Genomic DNA, 18,873 nt, shown 5'->3' on the forward strand with positions numbered 1-18,873 from the left:
ATAAGCTATCTTTGAATCTCTAGTGTACTCATTCTAAAGATAGAGTGGGAGAAAAATGAGGACACAAAGAACACCAAGATAAATTTGTGTACTTGTGTAAATGAGATCTACGCAAGGGAGAATGATTTGAATGAAGGTATACCTATTTATATGGTATACACGAATAGATGAGATCTATGGTCTCGAATAGATCTACATGACAATAGAGACCAAGTGAAGTAATCAAAAGAATATGTTCTCAAGATAACTACACGAGGAGACCAAAAGAAAGTTTTGAAATAAGAATGACTAATATAAAGTCTTAACGAGAGTTTTTGACTAGTTTATGATAAACTTTGACCAATAGTTTCAACATTGATATTTACTTAAGAGCCTAAATGAATCAAAGTTGCAAGGATTGATATACCGATATCTTCAATTGCTATGTATTAACCACGCTAATGTCATTACTTAACCTCATTATGAAAATGAAATTGTTAAACCTCCTTCCGAAAGGGGTATTTTGAAGGACGTGTATTAGATATTATTCATATTTAAATAATGACATTGCCACGCATCATTATAAAATCAATGAGTTGGAGATTAAAATCTCTTTCCATAAGGTTGAGATTTAAACCTTTTCAAAATAGGTATTTTGAAAGGATATGATGGGAACATATATGGTTTTATCTTAATAACTTTGCGAAGCAATATATATTTCAATTCTTGAAATGTTTCGATTGAGTAGTCAATTTCGAAACATGTGGAATTTAGTGGGAGTTTGAAAATTATCATGTGAAGACATGGAATTTAGTGGGAGCAATCATCTTGTAAAAATTTACAACTCACTACTCATTGAGAATGACGAGCTAATACTTTGTTTCACAAAGAAGTATTTGAGTTTTTCAATTCTGGATGAAAATGGACTATGACGAATCCAATTACATCAAGAGATGTTGGATATGTATTGAGATATACACATCGAATCAACGAGAAATGTAGGTTATTCATGTAAATGAAAATGGAATTGCCATTAGCAGTCATGGTCGTTCATTGAACCTAAGAATGGTTGATCTCATGATTATTAGTTACTAATGTTTCCGCCATTAGAATAATCATGCACATGTTCAATAATGAATCATATGCATAAGAGCATGATGATTCATTGGCAAGCCATACAAGAAACGTCATGAATTCTCGAGGAGAATCCGATGAGCGATTTCAGTGGTTGACAGAATACTCTATTATGTGTAAAGAGATTGCACATATTAAAATTCGAACAACACGTAAGGATTTATGAAAATCCTAAGCCTTTCAAGCTAAAAAGAGAAATAAGAAGTTTGGAAAAGTACTTAGTTGAATAAGAAATTACTCAAAACTAATATTTTCTAAAATGCTAGGACTTGTGAGAAGTACTAGGCTAATCCTCTTGACAATTATTGCAAGACTCTACAAAACATATACCTAGTATATTGTGTGTGGGTGGGGTACTTGATCAGTACAAGTTATATCATTCACCACAAATTCGTTGGTTATGTGATAAACAACCAGAAAGTTCTTTCAAGATAAAGAACCCAAACTCAGGTTGGGAACCTATGTGTGTACTTGGTAAGGTTCATGCTATGAGAGATAACATGAATGTAAAGGAAAATGCGATTAAGAAGTTTTGAACACATGGACACATGGTATGTTAAACTTCTATTGCAATCAACTAGTGTTAATACACTTACGATATGCATCACAAGGTTGTAATACGTATTGACCACCTGAATGTGATGTTGACATTTGTCGTTTGAGTTATTATTAACTCACCTTATACTTTGTTATATCCAAACGGGTTGTAGAGACAGTTGAACCCCGTTAAAGTGAACACGGATTAGCATTGTATTCGCCCATAGTTACTTACATGAGGTGACGTCTCGAAGTGACTAAAATGTGATGAGATTGATGGCAAGTTCAAGTGCCATAGAGTCATATGATAATGACTAGTCGTTCACATAGGCAGACTGTTAGGAACACTTTGTCGGGCCTTATGACCGCTTATAGAATTCTGGCAAATTTATATAGCCTGGTCATGGCGAGAGCTAATATAGTATTCTAATGAGTCGATTCTTTTGACTAAAGACTGTTCACCTAAGATGGCACAGTTTCAGATTAACTTTGATTTGTGTTACTACGACCTTCGTAAATGGGGTCAAATGGGCATATTTTGGGTTATGATGGCTGTGGCTAGTCCAAGGGAATGAGTGCGATAGGAATTGTCCACCCCTAGTCAGGGTTATAACAATATCTCAGGGCCACTCGAGGAGTAATGAATTGGAAATGCGTGGCCACGCTCGGAAGATATCTATGGTAGATAAATCCGGTCAATCAGTTATTTTCCAGATCGAGGAAACCACTCTCGATATGATCACTTGCAAGTATGACCTGAAAGACACCTTACATTGAGTGGGAGATAGTAATAGGACAAGAGAATTGGTGACGCACACTTGTCGAGGACAAGTGGGAGATTGTTGGAATATGTGTCCTCCGACAATAATGCGATCACAACTGTTGATCATGATGATCACATGTTTAAGTTTCATTTTAAATAATACAATTGGGAAGTAATATTTTACTGTCAACTGGTCCACACATATCGGTAATGATTGGCTGACTAGAGTTTGACATTACTATCGTGCGACGGTGGTGATCAGTTGATCCCCTTAGGTCATACCTAAAGGGTAACACTCTTAATTGATCATTTAATTGATCGTATGACGACACGGGTTAATTAAATTACTTAAAATTGACGGACGATTTTGGAAGTAATATTTACGCGTCTCATTGAAATTTGATTAAATGAGATACGGTCTAAGTAATCGAATTGTTTTAATTACTTAGATGAAATTATTGTTTAAGGAAACAATTGCATTTGAATGAATAAATTAATTATAAATACAAGATGTTGCGATTTATAATTGGTAAAATATTTTGGTACAAGTAATTATGAATTACTAAGTCGATTTTTGTATATGACGTATTTTTATTAATGCGTTGATTTTTAATATGTTAAAAATACATAACAATTTTATGTGACATGTGACATGTGACATATGCCAAATTGACACTTTGACAAAGATAAAATGGAGTCCATTTTATCCATGTAAACCGAAATTAAGGGGAATATTAGGAACATATTGTGTTGATTATGTTAGTGGTAAACATAATCATTTCCTTCTAGACCTAGCCATGCAACCCTACTTGCTCTTGTGAAGACCAACTTGTGCATGCATTAGCCCTCTTTCCTTCCCCATTCCACCCGGTTTTTAAGAGGAGAAAACCATGGGTTTTTCTCCTTATTTTTACCTAATATACACTACCTAAAACTTTTTAGTGTATTATTCATTCATTCATCTAAAAATAAGAGTTTTAGAAAGATAAAATCTTCCTTCTCCGCCCTCTCTCTTAACCGAAATAATAGAGAGATCAAATAAGATTTTGGGTCAAATTTTTACACAAAATTAATATTATTCTAGTAATAATAATATTAATTTTATTAAGTTGTTATCTTGGGGAGAAAACCTTGGGAGGGATTCTCTTCTTGAATCCTTGTTCATCCAATTAAGGAGAGCTCAAGAACAAGAGAGTAGGAGAACTCTCTTGTGCCCTTTGATCCGAAATATCAATGTAAGAATGAAGATTTATTCCTTATTTTACTTATAGTTTGCATGCATAAGATCATCTTTTAATTTTATGACTAAATTAAAATTATAACATTATGAATATGTTGAGTATAGAGATATAGATTTCTAAAAGTTTGCGGCTGTGGTGTATGGAAACACGCGAAACAGGGGAGGGACTGCTTGTTGTTTTTGCTGCCAGTGTTAGATTGTTGATGGGGTGTTTTTGTTGGGTCGAGGGAGTGAAGGACCACCCCTGGAACATGCGTGTCTTAGTGGTGACAACGGTGGCGGCCAGAGGTTGTGAGGTTTGAGGGGTTGATGGCGGGTGAGTTATTGGGGTGCGATTTAAAGGGCGATGCTAGGGCGATGCTAGGGCACGGTGGTATGGTCGTGGTTGGTGGTTGGTGCTGGTGGTGGGACAATGGTAGGGTTTTTGGCACTGGTGGTTGTCCGTGGTAGTGGTGGTGGTCGTGAATAATGTGGTAAAACCGTGAGTGGTATAAGTTGCGTCGGTCTAGCATGTTGTTGTTGTTGATCGTGGTTGCTAGGGCGTGTCTTGCTGGCCGTGTGTGGTGGTTGCCGGTGTTTGGGCCATGGAAGGGTTGTTGGCAGGGGAGACTTATGGTGGAGCTGGTGGCGGGTGGTTGTGATTGGCGGGAATGGGTGTAAAAAAGGGGTGTTTGTGGGTTGGTTTTCACGGATGTAAGGGTGTGTTTATGTGTATAATACGGGTGACATGGGATTATGGGTATTGTTGGGTTTTATTAATTATAAAAGACGGGTTTTGCGTGATATCGTACACGAGAAAATAATTAATGAAAAAAATTTATAATTGATTAAATTAATATAATGATAAATTGAATAATTAATAGTTAAGTTATAAATATTATTTATTTATAGGTGATGAACTTGTTGAACGGGTTTATTGAAGGACACTTTTGGTAGCTCGCATTATTTGGAGTTATTGCTTGTCAGGTAGGAATTTCCTACTTAACTCAGGTTTTACTGTTCAGTGAATGAATGTTTAAATGTGATGATTTATGAGGCTAAGGTTAATACTGTGATTCATTATTGGAAATAGAGTAATTGTGTATGCTATGATGTTGGTTGAGCTGTAAGACGGGATTGTTATTGAGTAATTGTTGTTGGTTATATTTGGTATGGAGAGTTGAATATTCAGTTGAGCATAACACGGAGGGTGTTACTGCCAGTTGTGCATAGCGAGTAATCGTTACTGCCAGATGAGCATAGTAAGTAATTACTACTGCCAGAGATAGTTGTGCATAGTAAGTAATTACTACTGCCAGGTGTGCATGGTACGCAAGTACTACTGCCAGTTGAGCATAACACGGTGTTAAGGGGGGTTGTGCTACTGCCAGTGACGTAAGTGAGTTGTACAGGTGAAGTGATGAGAATTTGAAGGATGTCTATTTTGGTTGAATTATTATTGTTGATTAGTTTATTCCTACTCAACCTCGTGGTTGACTGTGTATTCGTAAACACCTGTGATGAACCATAATGGGGAGCACATTTGACAGGTACTAAAGATTAGCTGACTTGGGAGCTTATGGGAATGTGTGAGGACTTGGCCAATTTACCTAGAAGTCTAGACCACATTGTATATTTAATCACTTTATTTATTTCCGGTGCGAGTTGTATCTTAATTTATATTAAGTTTAGTTGGTTAATTTGTAATAAACATGTATTCGCTAAAGTTTTAATTAAAGTAATTTGGTTTGTTGTACTTTATTATTCACTACCTCGAGAAACCGAGATGGTAACGCTCTCATTTACTTGGGAGGCCTAACTAAAGGCTCCTGAATAAATGGGGGTGTTACAAAGTGGTATCAGAGCAAAACCATCCTCATGCCTAACTATGAATAATAATGAACTTAGGATATGTCTAAATAAAATGAACCCCGGCTAGAAACTGTTAGGAGCCCCTCTTAGTGCGGTTAAGAAGCGCGCCTTAATTCGTACCTTGGCTCTTCCAGTTTTGATCCGGTTACCTTGAGAGATGTTACAGTGTGGGAAAATTTAAAATGAATATTATTTATGTGTCTTAGATGTTTTGTTTGCTTTGTATTCATTAATGACTGCGGTTACGGGGACGTAACTTTGTTTTTTTTTTTAAGGAGAGGGGATGTGATATGATTTTATGCATTGGTATAAGGACATGGATATGAGAAAAGTATGTTGGCATGTAGGTGAGAGGTGTAATTATGATTGACATGTGAAGTATTACGAAATTTGCGTGAAATTGTGAAGAATGTGATTTGGTTAATGTCTCGGAAATTTTACTCTTGATTTCTTTAAATGCCATTTACTGCCTGTTTATTATCCTTATACGAAATTTTTATGTGTGATAGCCTTGTGAGTTAGCTTTCATATGCCGGTGGTTTCATGTTTAAATAATATACGGATTAGGAGGAATAAATATTTTAGTGAACAGTGGTTAGAATATTCCTGTAGAGTTACGTTTTCGTCCCATGTTTTTGTAAAAATTGCCGTTTAAAAGCTACTTATTGTTTAGGTGTGATTCCAACTCTACTGTTTAAAAGATTCATATATGTTTCTAAATTTATAAGACACGTTGCAAGAAAATATGTTGACATCTTATAGTGATTTTTACAAGTTGACCTAAGTTTGTAACAAGTTGTTGTAAAATTCCTGTTTCGACCAAATAATTTGTAAAATGCATTATAAATTGACCTTATGAGTTTTTGACTTGATTCTTTGTCTCATAATTTACTAATTCTCTTTATTTTCTAAAAAGTATAAGTGCTCAAGGAGTAATTATGTTATTATTTATTAATGATTTTTTGGAAGATTTAACATGTTTTCTTATCCTTGAAAATGTTAGATATGCTAAAATTTCTAAGGAATTTTTTCTTATCTCTCACCTTGTCATTTTGATGTTGTAAATTTTGTGAAGTAGAATAATATGTCTAGTGATATGTGGAATGTGTTGCCTTAAGCCTATATATATATTGCATCCATGTTTAAGATTAGATGTCGTTAGTAAGAAATAAACGTGCAAGTAGTAAGTTTAAATAAAGTTACTTCGAATATACTATATAATGTGGTTTTGCCATTTAGAAGTAAATCAAAGATTGTTGCTATACATTTATTCATCAATTAATATTGTGTTAAAGATAATAGATGTCTTATGTTACAATGTGTATTACATGTTTTGTGATGTTACAACAAATGGTTGTTTATTTCTGTTGTTTGATATCCCGAACTTTGAGGACGAAGTTTATTTTTAGGGGGAAGGAATGTGATACTACAAATGTTTTGAATTATTATTGAGGCATCTTTTGATAAGTACGATATGGTTTAATAATAATTAAGTAAATTGATTATGTTGCAATGATCATAAGTTGGAATGAGGTTTAGTTGTGTGGATGTTTGTAAATGTTGTGGTAGTTGTGGGCGAACTTCGGGACGAAGTTCATTTTAAGGAGGGAAGACTGTAATACCCCGTATTTTGATAATAATTTATATGAATAATTTAAGTAATTCAAATAATGAATTAATGGCATTTAAAATAATAATCGCAAATACGGCGATAATTAATAATAAAATAATAGATGAGTCGGGTAATATTGACCGAGGGGTTGACTTACACGTGGTAAAGGAGTTTGACTCGGGAATAATAATAATAATACTAATACTAATAATAATAATAATAGGAATAGTATATGAAATAATATAATAGGTATTTCTAGGAATTTCCTAATTCGTATCTACCTTACTACTATATAAGCAAGGCTAGACCTACCCTAAAGTCTTATTGACATAATAATATTACACATAAAGAGAGAGAGGGAGATCTGGATAAGAAAGAAGGGAATTAGATTCAACGTAATTATCATCTCAAGGTAAGTTTATACAATCGTCTCACAATATAATCTTATAATGACAATAACTCGTAAATTAGACCGCCTCTAGACTAGCTAGGACCGTGACCTTGACCGTGGACTACCAGGAAGTGGCCGGACCCACCGTTGACCACCTTGACTAGGGAGTTTGACCGACGTTGACTTGACCTCAAATTAGGGCTTAATATAATTATTAGTTGATTTGCTAATGGAACCATCTTAAGATGATTCAAATTCGACCCAAACTAGGATAAGATTGGACCGGAATATGGGTAGTGGTTCCTGGGGTTGCATAGGGTGGATTGAGGTTGTCGGTGGCGTCAGTGAGGGTGGAGGATGGCGGTGGAAGAGGTGAGTTGTGGTTGAACTTTTGTTGTTGTCTAATTGGAACCGTGAATGAACATATGAGATTAAACCCACGAACCTCGACCAATTAGAACTGGGTTAAGATGGGATGAGACGAGGGGTGAGAGTCGACCACGTTGCTGCCGTTGTGATGTTCGGAGATGGAGGTTTGCGGTGGTGGTGGCTGGAAACACGCGAAACAGGGGAGGGACTACTTGTTGTTGTTGCTGTAGGTGTTGGGTTGTTGATGAGGTGTTGTTGGGTCGAGGGAGTGAAGGACCACCCATGGAACCAACATGGCTCAGTGGTGACAACGGTGGTGGCAAGAGGTGGTGAGGTTTGAGGGGTTGATGGCAGGTGAGTTGTGGGGGTGCGATTTAAAGGGCGATGCTAGGGCACGGTGGTATGGTCGTGGTTGGTGGTTGGTGCTGGTGGTGGGACAATGGTAGAGTTTTTGGCAGTGGTGGTTGTCCGTGGTAGTGGTGGTGGTCGTGAATAGTGTGGTAAAACCATGAGTGGTATAAGTTGCGTCGGTCTCGCATGTTGTTTTTATGGTTGATAGTGGTTGCTAGGGCGTGTCTTGCTGGACGTTTGTGGTGGTGGTTGCTGGTGTTTGGGCCGTGGAAGGGTTGTTGGCAGGGGAGACTCATGGTGGAGCTGGTGGCGGGTGGTTGTGATTGGCGGGAATGGGTGTAAAAGAGGGGTGTTTGTGGGTTGGTTTTCACGGATGTAAGGGTGTGTTTATGTGTATAATACGGGTGACATGGGATTATGGGTATTGTTGGGTTTAATTAATTATAAAATACGGGTTTTGCGTGATATCGTACACGAGAAAATAATTAATGAAAATAAATTATAATTGATTAAATTAATATAATGATAAATTGAATAATTAATAGTTAAGTTATAAATATTATTTATTTATAGGTGATGGACTTGTTGAACGGGTTTATTGAAGGACAATTTTGGTAGCTCGCATTATTTGGAGTAATTGCTTGTTAGGTAGGAATTTCCTACTCAACTCAGGTTTTATTGTTCAGTGAATGAATGTTTAAATGTGATGATTTATGAGGCTAAGGTTAATATTTTGATTCATTATTGGAAATAGAGTAATTGTGTATGCAAAGATGTTGGTTGAGCTGTAAGACGGGATTTTTATTGAGTATTTGTTGTTGGTTATATTTGGTATGGAGAGTTGATTATTCAGTTGAGCATAACACGGAGGGTGTTACTGCCAGTTGTGCATAGCGAGTAATCTTTACTGCCAGATGTGCATAGTAAGTAATTACTACTGCCAGAGATAGTTGTGCATATTAAGTAATTACTATTTCCAGGTGTGCATGGTACGCAAGTACTACTGCCAGTTGAGCATAACACGGTGTTAAGGGGGTTGTGCTACTACCAGTGACGTAAGTGAGTTGTACGGGTGAAGTGATGAGAATTTGAAGGATGTCTATTTTGGTTGATTTATTATTGTTGTTTAGTTTATTCCTACTCAACCTCGTGGTTGACTGTGTATTCGTGAACACCTATGATGAACTATAATGGGGAGCAGATTTGACAGGTACTAAAGATTAGCTGACTTGGGAGCTTATGGGAATGCGTGAGGACTTGGCCAGTTTACCTAGAAGTCCAGACCACATAGAATATTTAATTACTTTATTTATTTCCGGTGCGAGTGTATCTTAATTTATATTAAGTTTAGTTGGTTAATTTGTAATAAACATGTATTCGCTAAAGTTTTAATTAAAGTACTTTGGTTTGTTGTACTTTGTTATTCACTACCTCGGGAAACCGAGATGGTAACGCTCTCATTTACTTGGGAGGCCTAGCTAAAGGCTCCTGAATTAATGGGGGTGTTACAACGTCGATATGATTCGACATCATAAAGAAGCTCACCCGTAGCAACACCTAGTTGATGATGTTGTTCTATGGGCGTGGCGACATGTTTAGCACCAAAAAGTCCAGTTTCAGAAATAATGTCGAGTGTATATTTTCACTGATTAAGAAAAATGCCCTCTGAACTATGAGCGACCTAAATACCCAAGAAGTACTTTAGGGTGCCGAGATCTCTCATATGAAAATAGCTACTAAGATATGTTTTAAACGAAGTAATAGCTACAGAATTATTGCCAGCAATGGCAAGGTTATCCAAGTAAACTAAGACATGGAGACACACCTCAGCTATCGTATAACTGAATAACGAGTAGTCTGAGTAGGATTGAACAAACCCATAGTCACGCAGAGCAGATCCAAGTTTGGCAAACCAACAACGAGGCGCCTGACGAAGCCCATATAATGATTTGCGCAATCGATAAACTTTGCCTTCCTTACCCTTGCTAAAACCCGGTGGTAAACGCATATAAACTTCCTCAGTTAGATCGCTATGTAGAAATGCATTATGGACATCCATCTGATAAAGTGCCCATTTTCTAATAGCAGCGACAGCAAGGAGAACTCGTGCTATCACCATTTTTACAACGGGAGCAAAGGTCTCACCAAAATCAATTCCTTCCACCTGATGATTCTAAAAAATGACAAAACGGGCCTTATAATGCTCACTTTGACCGCCAGATTTGTATTTGATTTTATAAATCCAACGGCACCCAAGAGCCTTTTTATCAGACAGAAGGTTAGTCAATTCCCAAGTACCATTATTCTTTAGAGCAGTAATCTCATCTTGCATAGCCTGACACCATTTGGGATCAGTAATGGCAATAGGAAAAGAAGGAGGTTCATTGCGTTCCCATTTCTGCAAGAAAGTGACGATGTGGTATAGAAAATTTATTGCAATTAAGGTAATTAGGAAGGGCATATGGCGTACCTGAGGAAGAGGAAGGAGAGGACGAGCTATCGGGTGAGGACGGTGGTGTGGTGGGATCTGCGGTGGTGCCAACGACAAAGCCACGAAGTCTGGTGGACGGTATTTTAAGGCGATGACCGTGTCCAAGAACCTCGCTAGAAGTAGTTCCTGGCTGATCACCAGTAGTACCCGTCTGAACCCCATCATTACGCTCCCTATTAGGAACCGTATCATCCCCCGTACCAGGCGTTTCAGCCATGAGTGGCACCTCCGGTGTTTGGGTCAGCTAAAGTAACATCCTTGGTTTCGTCATCCGTAAGAGGAGGGTCCGAAGTAATAATGTCACGAGAAGTGGAAGGAGTCATGTAAGGGAATGGATTTTCATAAAAATGAACGTCGCGAGACACAAACAAATCTCCGGTAGTGAGGTCATAGACCTTCCAACCCTTCTTATTATATGGATACCCAACGATGACACATTTACGACTGCTTTTCGCAAATTTGTCAGCTTTAGTGTGCTGATTGTGAACAAAACATAAGCATCCAAAGACCCGTATATTATCACAAGTCGGTTTAATGCAAAATAACAGTTCATAAGGTGTGTTATGATGAAGTAGGAGAGACGGTGTGCGATTAATAAGATAAGCAGCAGAGAGTACACACTCATCGCAAAAAGAAATCGGAAGATTAGCCTGGAATAACATAGCACGGGAAACATTTAATATGTGACGATGTTTCCGTTCAACACGCTCATTTTGTTGTGGCGTACCAACACAAGAGGTCTGGAAAACAATCCTATGGGTTGTAAAATATTCGGCCATTGCATTAAATTCAGTAGCGTTATCGGAACGAACATTTTTAACATGTTTAGAAAATTGCGTGTCAACCAAGGCTAAAAATTTCATAAACATTATGGTGACCTCTGTTTTATCGAAAAGGATATAGACCCACACAACACGATAATAGTCGTCGACAATGGTCAGAAAGTACTTTGCACCACAAGAAGAGGGTGTACGATAAGGACCCCATAAATCACAATGTATTAAGGCAAAAATATCCGACGCTTTATTATCATTCAAACTGAAACTATGATGGCTTTGTTTTGCTTGGTGACAAACATCACAAGGGGAATCAATAAGAGTATTAAATTTGCTAACTTGGGGAAGTAAATGAACAAATTTATTCGAAGGATGGCCAAGACGCTTGTGGAATAAATCAAAAGAGTCCGCATCGCTCACCGCATGCACCGCAGCTGGACTTCCCACCACATGCAAGTAATAGAGTCCATCCCTTAGCTCACCGACTCCAATCCTCATCCTCAATGAAGGGTCCTGAATATGACAAAAGTGATTTGTAAAACTCAAGACACAATTGGTAGCCGCAAATAATTGAGAAACGAATAATAGGTAACAAGTAAGACTCGGTACATATAAAACATGAGATAAAAATAGCGAGTCAAATAACCAAACCGTCCCAGCTATTGTGGCCGAGACACTCTGCCCATTAGGAAGACGAATGGGACGGGCCGGGATGGAATGAGAATCCGTTAACCACGTTATATCACCAGTAACATGATGGGATGCACCGGTGTCAATAATCTAATCCGAACACATACCAAAAAGGCGATCATCGGAAGAGGAAGAGGGCTCACAGATCAGCGCATTGACATGACCAGGAACCCGTGTAGAAGAGGTGGAAGCAGCGGCACCTGTACTAGCACGAGAACGAGCACGAACTTATCAAGGGTGCGAGGGCGATCACCCCACCACTCCGAGAACTTCTACGACTTAATAAAACACGAGGAAACCTTGTGGCGAGGGCGGTACAATAAGAGCAGGAGAGCTTCCTACGCTCTTGTTTCTTGAAGTGATAAAGAGCTCTCCAATCAGTATCAGAGGCAGCGGGTTTAGAAGTGTTGCAGACAGCGAAGGCCATGACATTAGAGGGCCCCTCCTTCATGGTAGTGTCACCCAAACGCAAGCGTTCCTCTTGGAAAACTAACTAAAAGGCGCGATTAAGAGTAGGCAAAGTATCGAGAGACAAAACTTGAGAGCTTAAGTTACCATAAATTGAACGATCCAAGCATATGAGAAACGTTTTTAAACGTTCAAAATATTGACGGGCAAGAGCATCTTGTCAATATTAAAAATACAGCGACCACATTTACAAGCGAAAGGCGGCTCATAATTGGCTATAGCGTCCCAAAGAACCTTTAATTGCCCGAAATAAGAAATGATGGACATACCTTCTACAGTCATGAAGATCTGACTTGAGGCCGTGAATTTTAGAGTCATCTACGGTTGAAAAACGCTCAGCCAAATCGTCCCAGAGGGGGCAGTCATCTTCTAAGTGAGAAATACTACCCTTGATTGTTGGGTCAATTGAATGCATAATCCATTGTACAAGAGTACAATTGAAGACTTCCCATTGCTCGAGATGATTATTATCAGTAGGTTTAGGGATAGAGCCGTCACAAAAACCGAACTTTCGTCGCGATTTAAGCGACATTCGCATAGACCGACTCCATTCCTCATAGTTATCGCTGTAAAGTTTAACGTGAGTAATTTTTTGGCTCGGGATGTCATGACTATCGAGATAGTAAGGAGACATGACATCGATTTTTGGGGTGGGGTTTCCTTCACCTTTCTTAGTCATGATTAAGAGATACAAGATGACCAAAGAGGGAGAGGAGACACGAAGAGAAGAAAGGAACGAGATTTAAGGTTTTGACCGTAACGTAGAACCTGATACCATGTTAAGAATTGCAAAGTGTATTGATTTGGTAATTGTGTGTTGATATTCTCATTGATAAGACGATGTTTAAATACAAAGCATACGGGATATAACCCTATCGAAACCCTAAAACATTATGGGCCTAAGTCGGCCTGTTAATTAATCCAAATATATTTCTAACTCAAGCTACAATCACATCAATGCAAATATTCCAAGAAACGGAGTAACACAAATTATTCTTGTCACACAAATTATCAATTATTACGAGTTTAACTAAATTGTTAATGACCTTCTCGCACACATCACATGTGAGATCGTCTCTTGAGAGATATCTACGACCTTCAAGTAAACTGCTAGAAGTGAACTTAACTAAAATGCTTGATCAATAAAAACGTAGTTTCATTCACAGGAAAGAACAAAGCAACATGGGTGTACAGAATGATTCTGTATCACAATTTCGAGTGTATTCTTAGCAGGAAGTGTGTACACCCATGCACACGAACTGCAATTTCAACAGTTTCGGTAGGACGAAAGAGACTTGCCTTGAGTCCTTGATGTGTAAATAATAATGCAGTATAGTCAAGCTAGTAAAAATTCCAGGCCAAGGACAGGACTATACTCATGCAATCTCCAAGCATATCCATGTGTTAGTTTTTATGCTCTTTTAGTCAAACATTTACAGTCATATTTTGTTAGAACACATTTGTTGATGATGACATGCCTATTTTAACTAAGCTTTAAGATATTCCATTTCAGGATTTAGCCCACTTCCCCAATCAAGAATTAATGAATGTTCAAGGTCAAGAAGTGTTGATGAAGTTACCCAAGAATTGTGTTGTAATAAGAGTAACTTGTGTAAGGGTAAGAGAGTATGGTACTGAGGCAACAGTAAGCAAGACTGTTGTTGAACAACGGTCTACTTACTAAGGCAACAGTAAGCAAGACTGTTACTTTAGCTCGTATCACTTGAAGAAAGTCTTTGGTTTCAAAAATACACAAACCTTTAGTACAAACTTCTATTTTTGAAATGTTCATTTCTGATAAATGAAATTTATGAAAGGTTTTTTTATTAAGAAAAGAATATTCCAATGGTATCTTTCAAAAGGTTTTATCTCAAATTGGCAATACATTTTATCATGGCTTTTGGAAAAAGAACTTGTTTCTTTCCAAAATTGTTTCTCTAAAAATGTATTCACCTTGTTGTCAACCTTGTTTTGACTGATTTTCAAAGGCCTTCTAAAGATAATAACAAAGCTTCTTTTATTCTTTAACCTTTGGAAGAATGCTCCCTTTTATGCAAAAACTTGGTAAGGTCAAAAATATTTGTTTTCTATAAAATGTCTTTACCTCAAAACCCTAGTTTACTCCTCTATAAAAGGAGCACTCCTCTCCTCTATTTCATAAGACTTTTCTTAGAATTTCAAAGTGTTTTGCAAATTATTTTCTAAAGAACTCAAAGCTTTTCTTTAATTTGTAAAATATTTCTAAGTCTTCAAGTGACAACAATCTTCACTACCGTTGCCTTAAGTATTGCACTCTCTTACCTAGAATCGTTTGATCAATAAGTTGTCCTTATCAATTATTTCAAAGAATCACTTTGAGGAAACTTGGTCTTGTAAACATTCTAGTTAGAGTATTGAGTTCCTAGACGGAGTAGTTGACAGGGCAGTCGTATACCTATCAAAAATAACCAACTGGCTCTAACTAATATAACTAGAGAAGTCCGGTCGATCTCCACAGGGAGATGGTAAAATGTCAGCTTTACCAAGTCCGTCACGGTAACCAAATTAGGGTTTGAATTTGTTGTTCTAAGCTAAAGAGATTAAGGAGAAAGCAGCTAAGACAGTCGGTTCAACTTGATTATTCAGTCAAGCAATCTAGGTCTCAGGTCAATGCAAGTATGGTCTATGGGGCAGTGAATATCTTCTTCCGGTCTCAAAAGCCCTAAAGCACAAATAACTTAGCTTCCGCCCTCACTACGATGCCCTATTGTTCGCTACGAGTCTCACCCTTTCCAGCCTTCTGGTCCAGGTCAAGGTTTACTATGATTAAATGCCTAATTGCGTCGACTCAATTAGACAGAAACAATTAATTGCAGCGATTAACAACAAAGACTACACAAGCATTAACCTAATAAATTAATAACTATTCCTTCATAATCATGGATTCCCTAGTCTTAGCAAAAGGTAATTAGCTACGTATCATAATCAATTCAAGAAAAATAATGCATAGACAATATAAATTAAACATGATAATAATGAACAAGAGAAATCCAAGTAAAGCAATTGCAGAAATAGAGAGGAGAAAAAGTAACGGCAGCAAAATAAACTAAGATTAAGAATAAAAAAGGAAGAATAGTACCGATTACAAATCCGAAACTGAGTAGTTTTTAGAGTAGAAATGAGAGTAAAGGAAAAAGAAGAAGTCAGGAAGATGAGGTCCAGAAGAGTTACGCAGTCTACTCTCTAAAGTAGCACACGAAATCTCCCCCTAAACCTAATCCAAAAGCCTAATTACAAAAACCCTTACGAAAGTAGGCGGAAAAACATAATTATTGAACAAACCCCTCGATCGAGTGGAAATAAACCACTTGATCGAGTGTTTAAGCAACCAATTCCCTTGATCGAGTGGAAAAACAACTCGATCGAGTAACTCCTTATAATGGCCTTCTCGATTGAGTATGAGAACTATTCGATCGAGTGATCTTCATGGTAAAAAGCATTCGATCGACTAATAAAGTGGTCGATCGAGCTATATTAGCACATAAGGCACTCCGACACCTTCCGAAATCAGCTCACGCGTCTTCAAAGTGATATATTCTAAGCTCCGATTGCTTATTATCCATAAATGTATGCAAATGGGGCGAGTTTAGGCTCGATTTATCTTCTTTCCGGTCTGTACCTGCAATTTACACAAGACAAGCCAAAGTAGACTATTCGGGGGTATTTGTAGCTAGATGCCACGTAAAATAGTACAGAAATGCGTGTAAAAATGAGGTAAAAACCTTATATAAAATACACGCATCAAATCCCCCCAAACCAAACCTTTGCTTGTCCCCAAGCAAACTATGAATGCAACTAAGAATAAACAATGGAACGGGACCAACGCATCAGCTACAAATCATCCACCAAAACCTATTTAATGCAACAACTTAACAAAGTGGCACGTGATAAATGCAAACGAATTAAATCAATGTTTCAAACTTACTGAACCGTCGACCTTGCAAGACTCAAAGATATCGGACACTCACAGGTCGCTCATCACTCAAATTTAAGCACAGGGTGAGTATATATGTGAAAGATAGAAAGAAGTAAAGACACTCACCTAACTCGACCTATAAGAACATGCATGCAATCAACATGAATAAAGTCTTCTACAACCGTACATACGCATTCCAACCAAACTAATGACCAAGACACATGCCGATGACTTACATTTGGGTAAGTGAGGTACTGGGTAATAAGGGGCTAAGATGAATTTGGAAATGTAGAGTTAATAGCCAGGCTAGCAACAACGAATCCAAATTATGAAACTACATCCCAACTTCATACTCAATATAACAATACAAAACGGTGCAAATTTTGATGCACTCAACTCACAATACTCCATAGACTTGTCAACTCTCCATAGGATATAAATAACTCCACATGGGAGTAAAAATCATCTACACAATTTTTCATTTTTTCTCAATTATGATTTATTTTTTTTTTTTTCTTTTCATATTTCTTTCTCAATTCTTTTTCTATATTTTCCTTTTCACAACATTTTTCTTTTCATTCCATTTTTTTTCATTCCATTTTTCTTTTCATTCCCTTCAATTCTTCCTCCGACTTCTGAAATTAAAAATACAACCAAACTGCAGTAAAGCATTCCAAACGGCTACTCATCACTAGCTTGGCTAGGGTAGGCAAAATTATAGACTGTAGCTAATAGGACAAAAAAAAAATTTGGCTATGTGAAGCTCATGGGTAAAATGAAATAAAGGGAACTGCCTCTCCTAACATGTGTCACCATCCACAGACCGAATGCATACAGGTATTAAGAAGACTAGATTCATGCTTATGTAAATTGATCTTACATGCCTTACAGAGAGTACTACTCATATCCTAAATGAAACCGGTCATGAATGTCACCAGTTTATAAAGCTCTAACCTCAGAATGTAATGTAGCTTGCCAATATATGAGTCAAGTCTATTCGTTCAGATAAGAGAGAAGCAAAAACTCGTAGATTATGCAAATTATCATGCCAACAATATGTCAAGAATATGCAGGGCAGAGGTAAGAATTCAATGTAGCGTCAAAGTTCAAACGTTCCGACCAAATTAAACGTGAAATTTTTTTTAATTTTATGTGATTTTTGAATTTAAAAACGACAATGCATGCGGAAATAAATAAACGTGCAAACGGAAATGCAAGAAAACATGCAGACACAGATATGGATGCATACCCCCCCAAACGAAACCGTACAATGCCATTATTGTACCAAAAATAGGGAAAGAAATGTAAACTAAGGAGAAAAGGATAACTGGAGTCGGAAGACTTACAAGACGTCATGAAGAGGGACCTCCCCAAACCGACCATGAAGATAGGAGGTCATAGGTAGTCACACAGTAGCTCAACAGACAAAAACTAGCAGCTGAAAGACGGAATGACTCGATCGAGTGACTTATAACAACTTGATCGAGTGGTTTGGTGTAAAAAACGCTCGATCGAACGAATATATTTCTCGATCGAGTGATCGTGAATCTGCAGCTTGTCGATCGAGTATAGCAGTTAGTCTATCGAGTGATCATCAAAGCAAATGTGCTCGATCGAGTGGAAAAACTACTAGATCGAGTTGCTGCACCTGCAAAACACAGGTAAGGAGCAAAGGAAATAAAAAAGACGTATAGTTCAGCGTTTAAAGTTCAACAAAAAGCTAAAGGCAAAGAAATAAATTCAACAAAAATACAATAAAACAGTCCGGGTTCCCTCCTAGAAAGCGCAGGTTTAAGAGGTCCCGCACGACCTTTCTGGCATCAATTAATTGGCGCGTCAAGCTCGTCGAAGTACAAGACTTCAACACGATTGTCTGCTTAATTTGCTTCGTGATAATGCCTCACATATTGCCCATTTACCTTGAACCGATTTCCCTCGGGACCTTCTAGCTCAACGGATCCAAATTTAGTAACAGCCGTCACCGTATAAGGACCACTCCACTTGGACTTTAGCTTGCCAAGAAATAATCGCAGTTGGGCATTAAACAGCAACAGCTTCTGCCCGACATGAAATTCCCGAGGTAAAATCCTTTTGTCATGCCATCTCTTCGTCTTTCCCTTGTAAATGCGCAAGCTATCATAGGCGTTAAGCCTTAACTCCTCCAATTTATCTAGCTGCAAAAGACGGTTCTAACCACACAACTTAGGATCACAGTTAAGTTCACGAATTGCCCACCAAGCCTTATATTCCAACTCAACAGGTAAAT

At 37.7% G+C, this 18,873-nt stretch overlaps 1 protein-coding gene across 1 annotated transcript; it reads right to left on the reverse strand.

The window, feature by feature from the left end:
- Window positions 1-12,783: 12,783 nt before the first annotated feature.
- Window positions 12,784-13,331, reverse strand: LOC141631827 (uncharacterized). Its single transcript, XM_074444447.1, has 2 exons — window positions 12,922-13,331; window positions 12,784-12,808 (listed from the first exon to the last, which is right to left on the reverse strand). Exons 1-2 carry the CDS (start codon window positions 13,329-13,331, stop codon window positions 12,784-12,786), a joined length of 435 nt encoding a protein of 144 aa, XP_074300548.1.
- Between the last annotated feature and the right edge of the window lie 5,542 nt (window positions 13,332-18,873).

This window comes from Silene latifolia, chromosome Y (assembly GCF_048544455.1).
Source record: "Silene latifolia isolate original U9 population chromosome Y, ASM4854445v1, whole genome shotgun sequence".
NCBI lineage: Eukaryota > Viridiplantae > Streptophyta > Magnoliopsida > Caryophyllales > Caryophyllaceae > Silene > Silene latifolia.

Bases quoted from the DNA above. Each gene is read 5' to 3' on its own strand.
- LOC141631827 (XM_074444447.1), bottom strand. From the start codon at position 13,331: ATGACTAAGAAAGGTGAAGGAAACCCCACCCCAAAAATCGATGTCATG. The intron at 12,809-12,921 runs GTATGTCCATCA...AATATTGACAAG, and splicing joins GATCTTCATGACTGTAGAAG to ATGCTCTTGCCCGTCAATAT.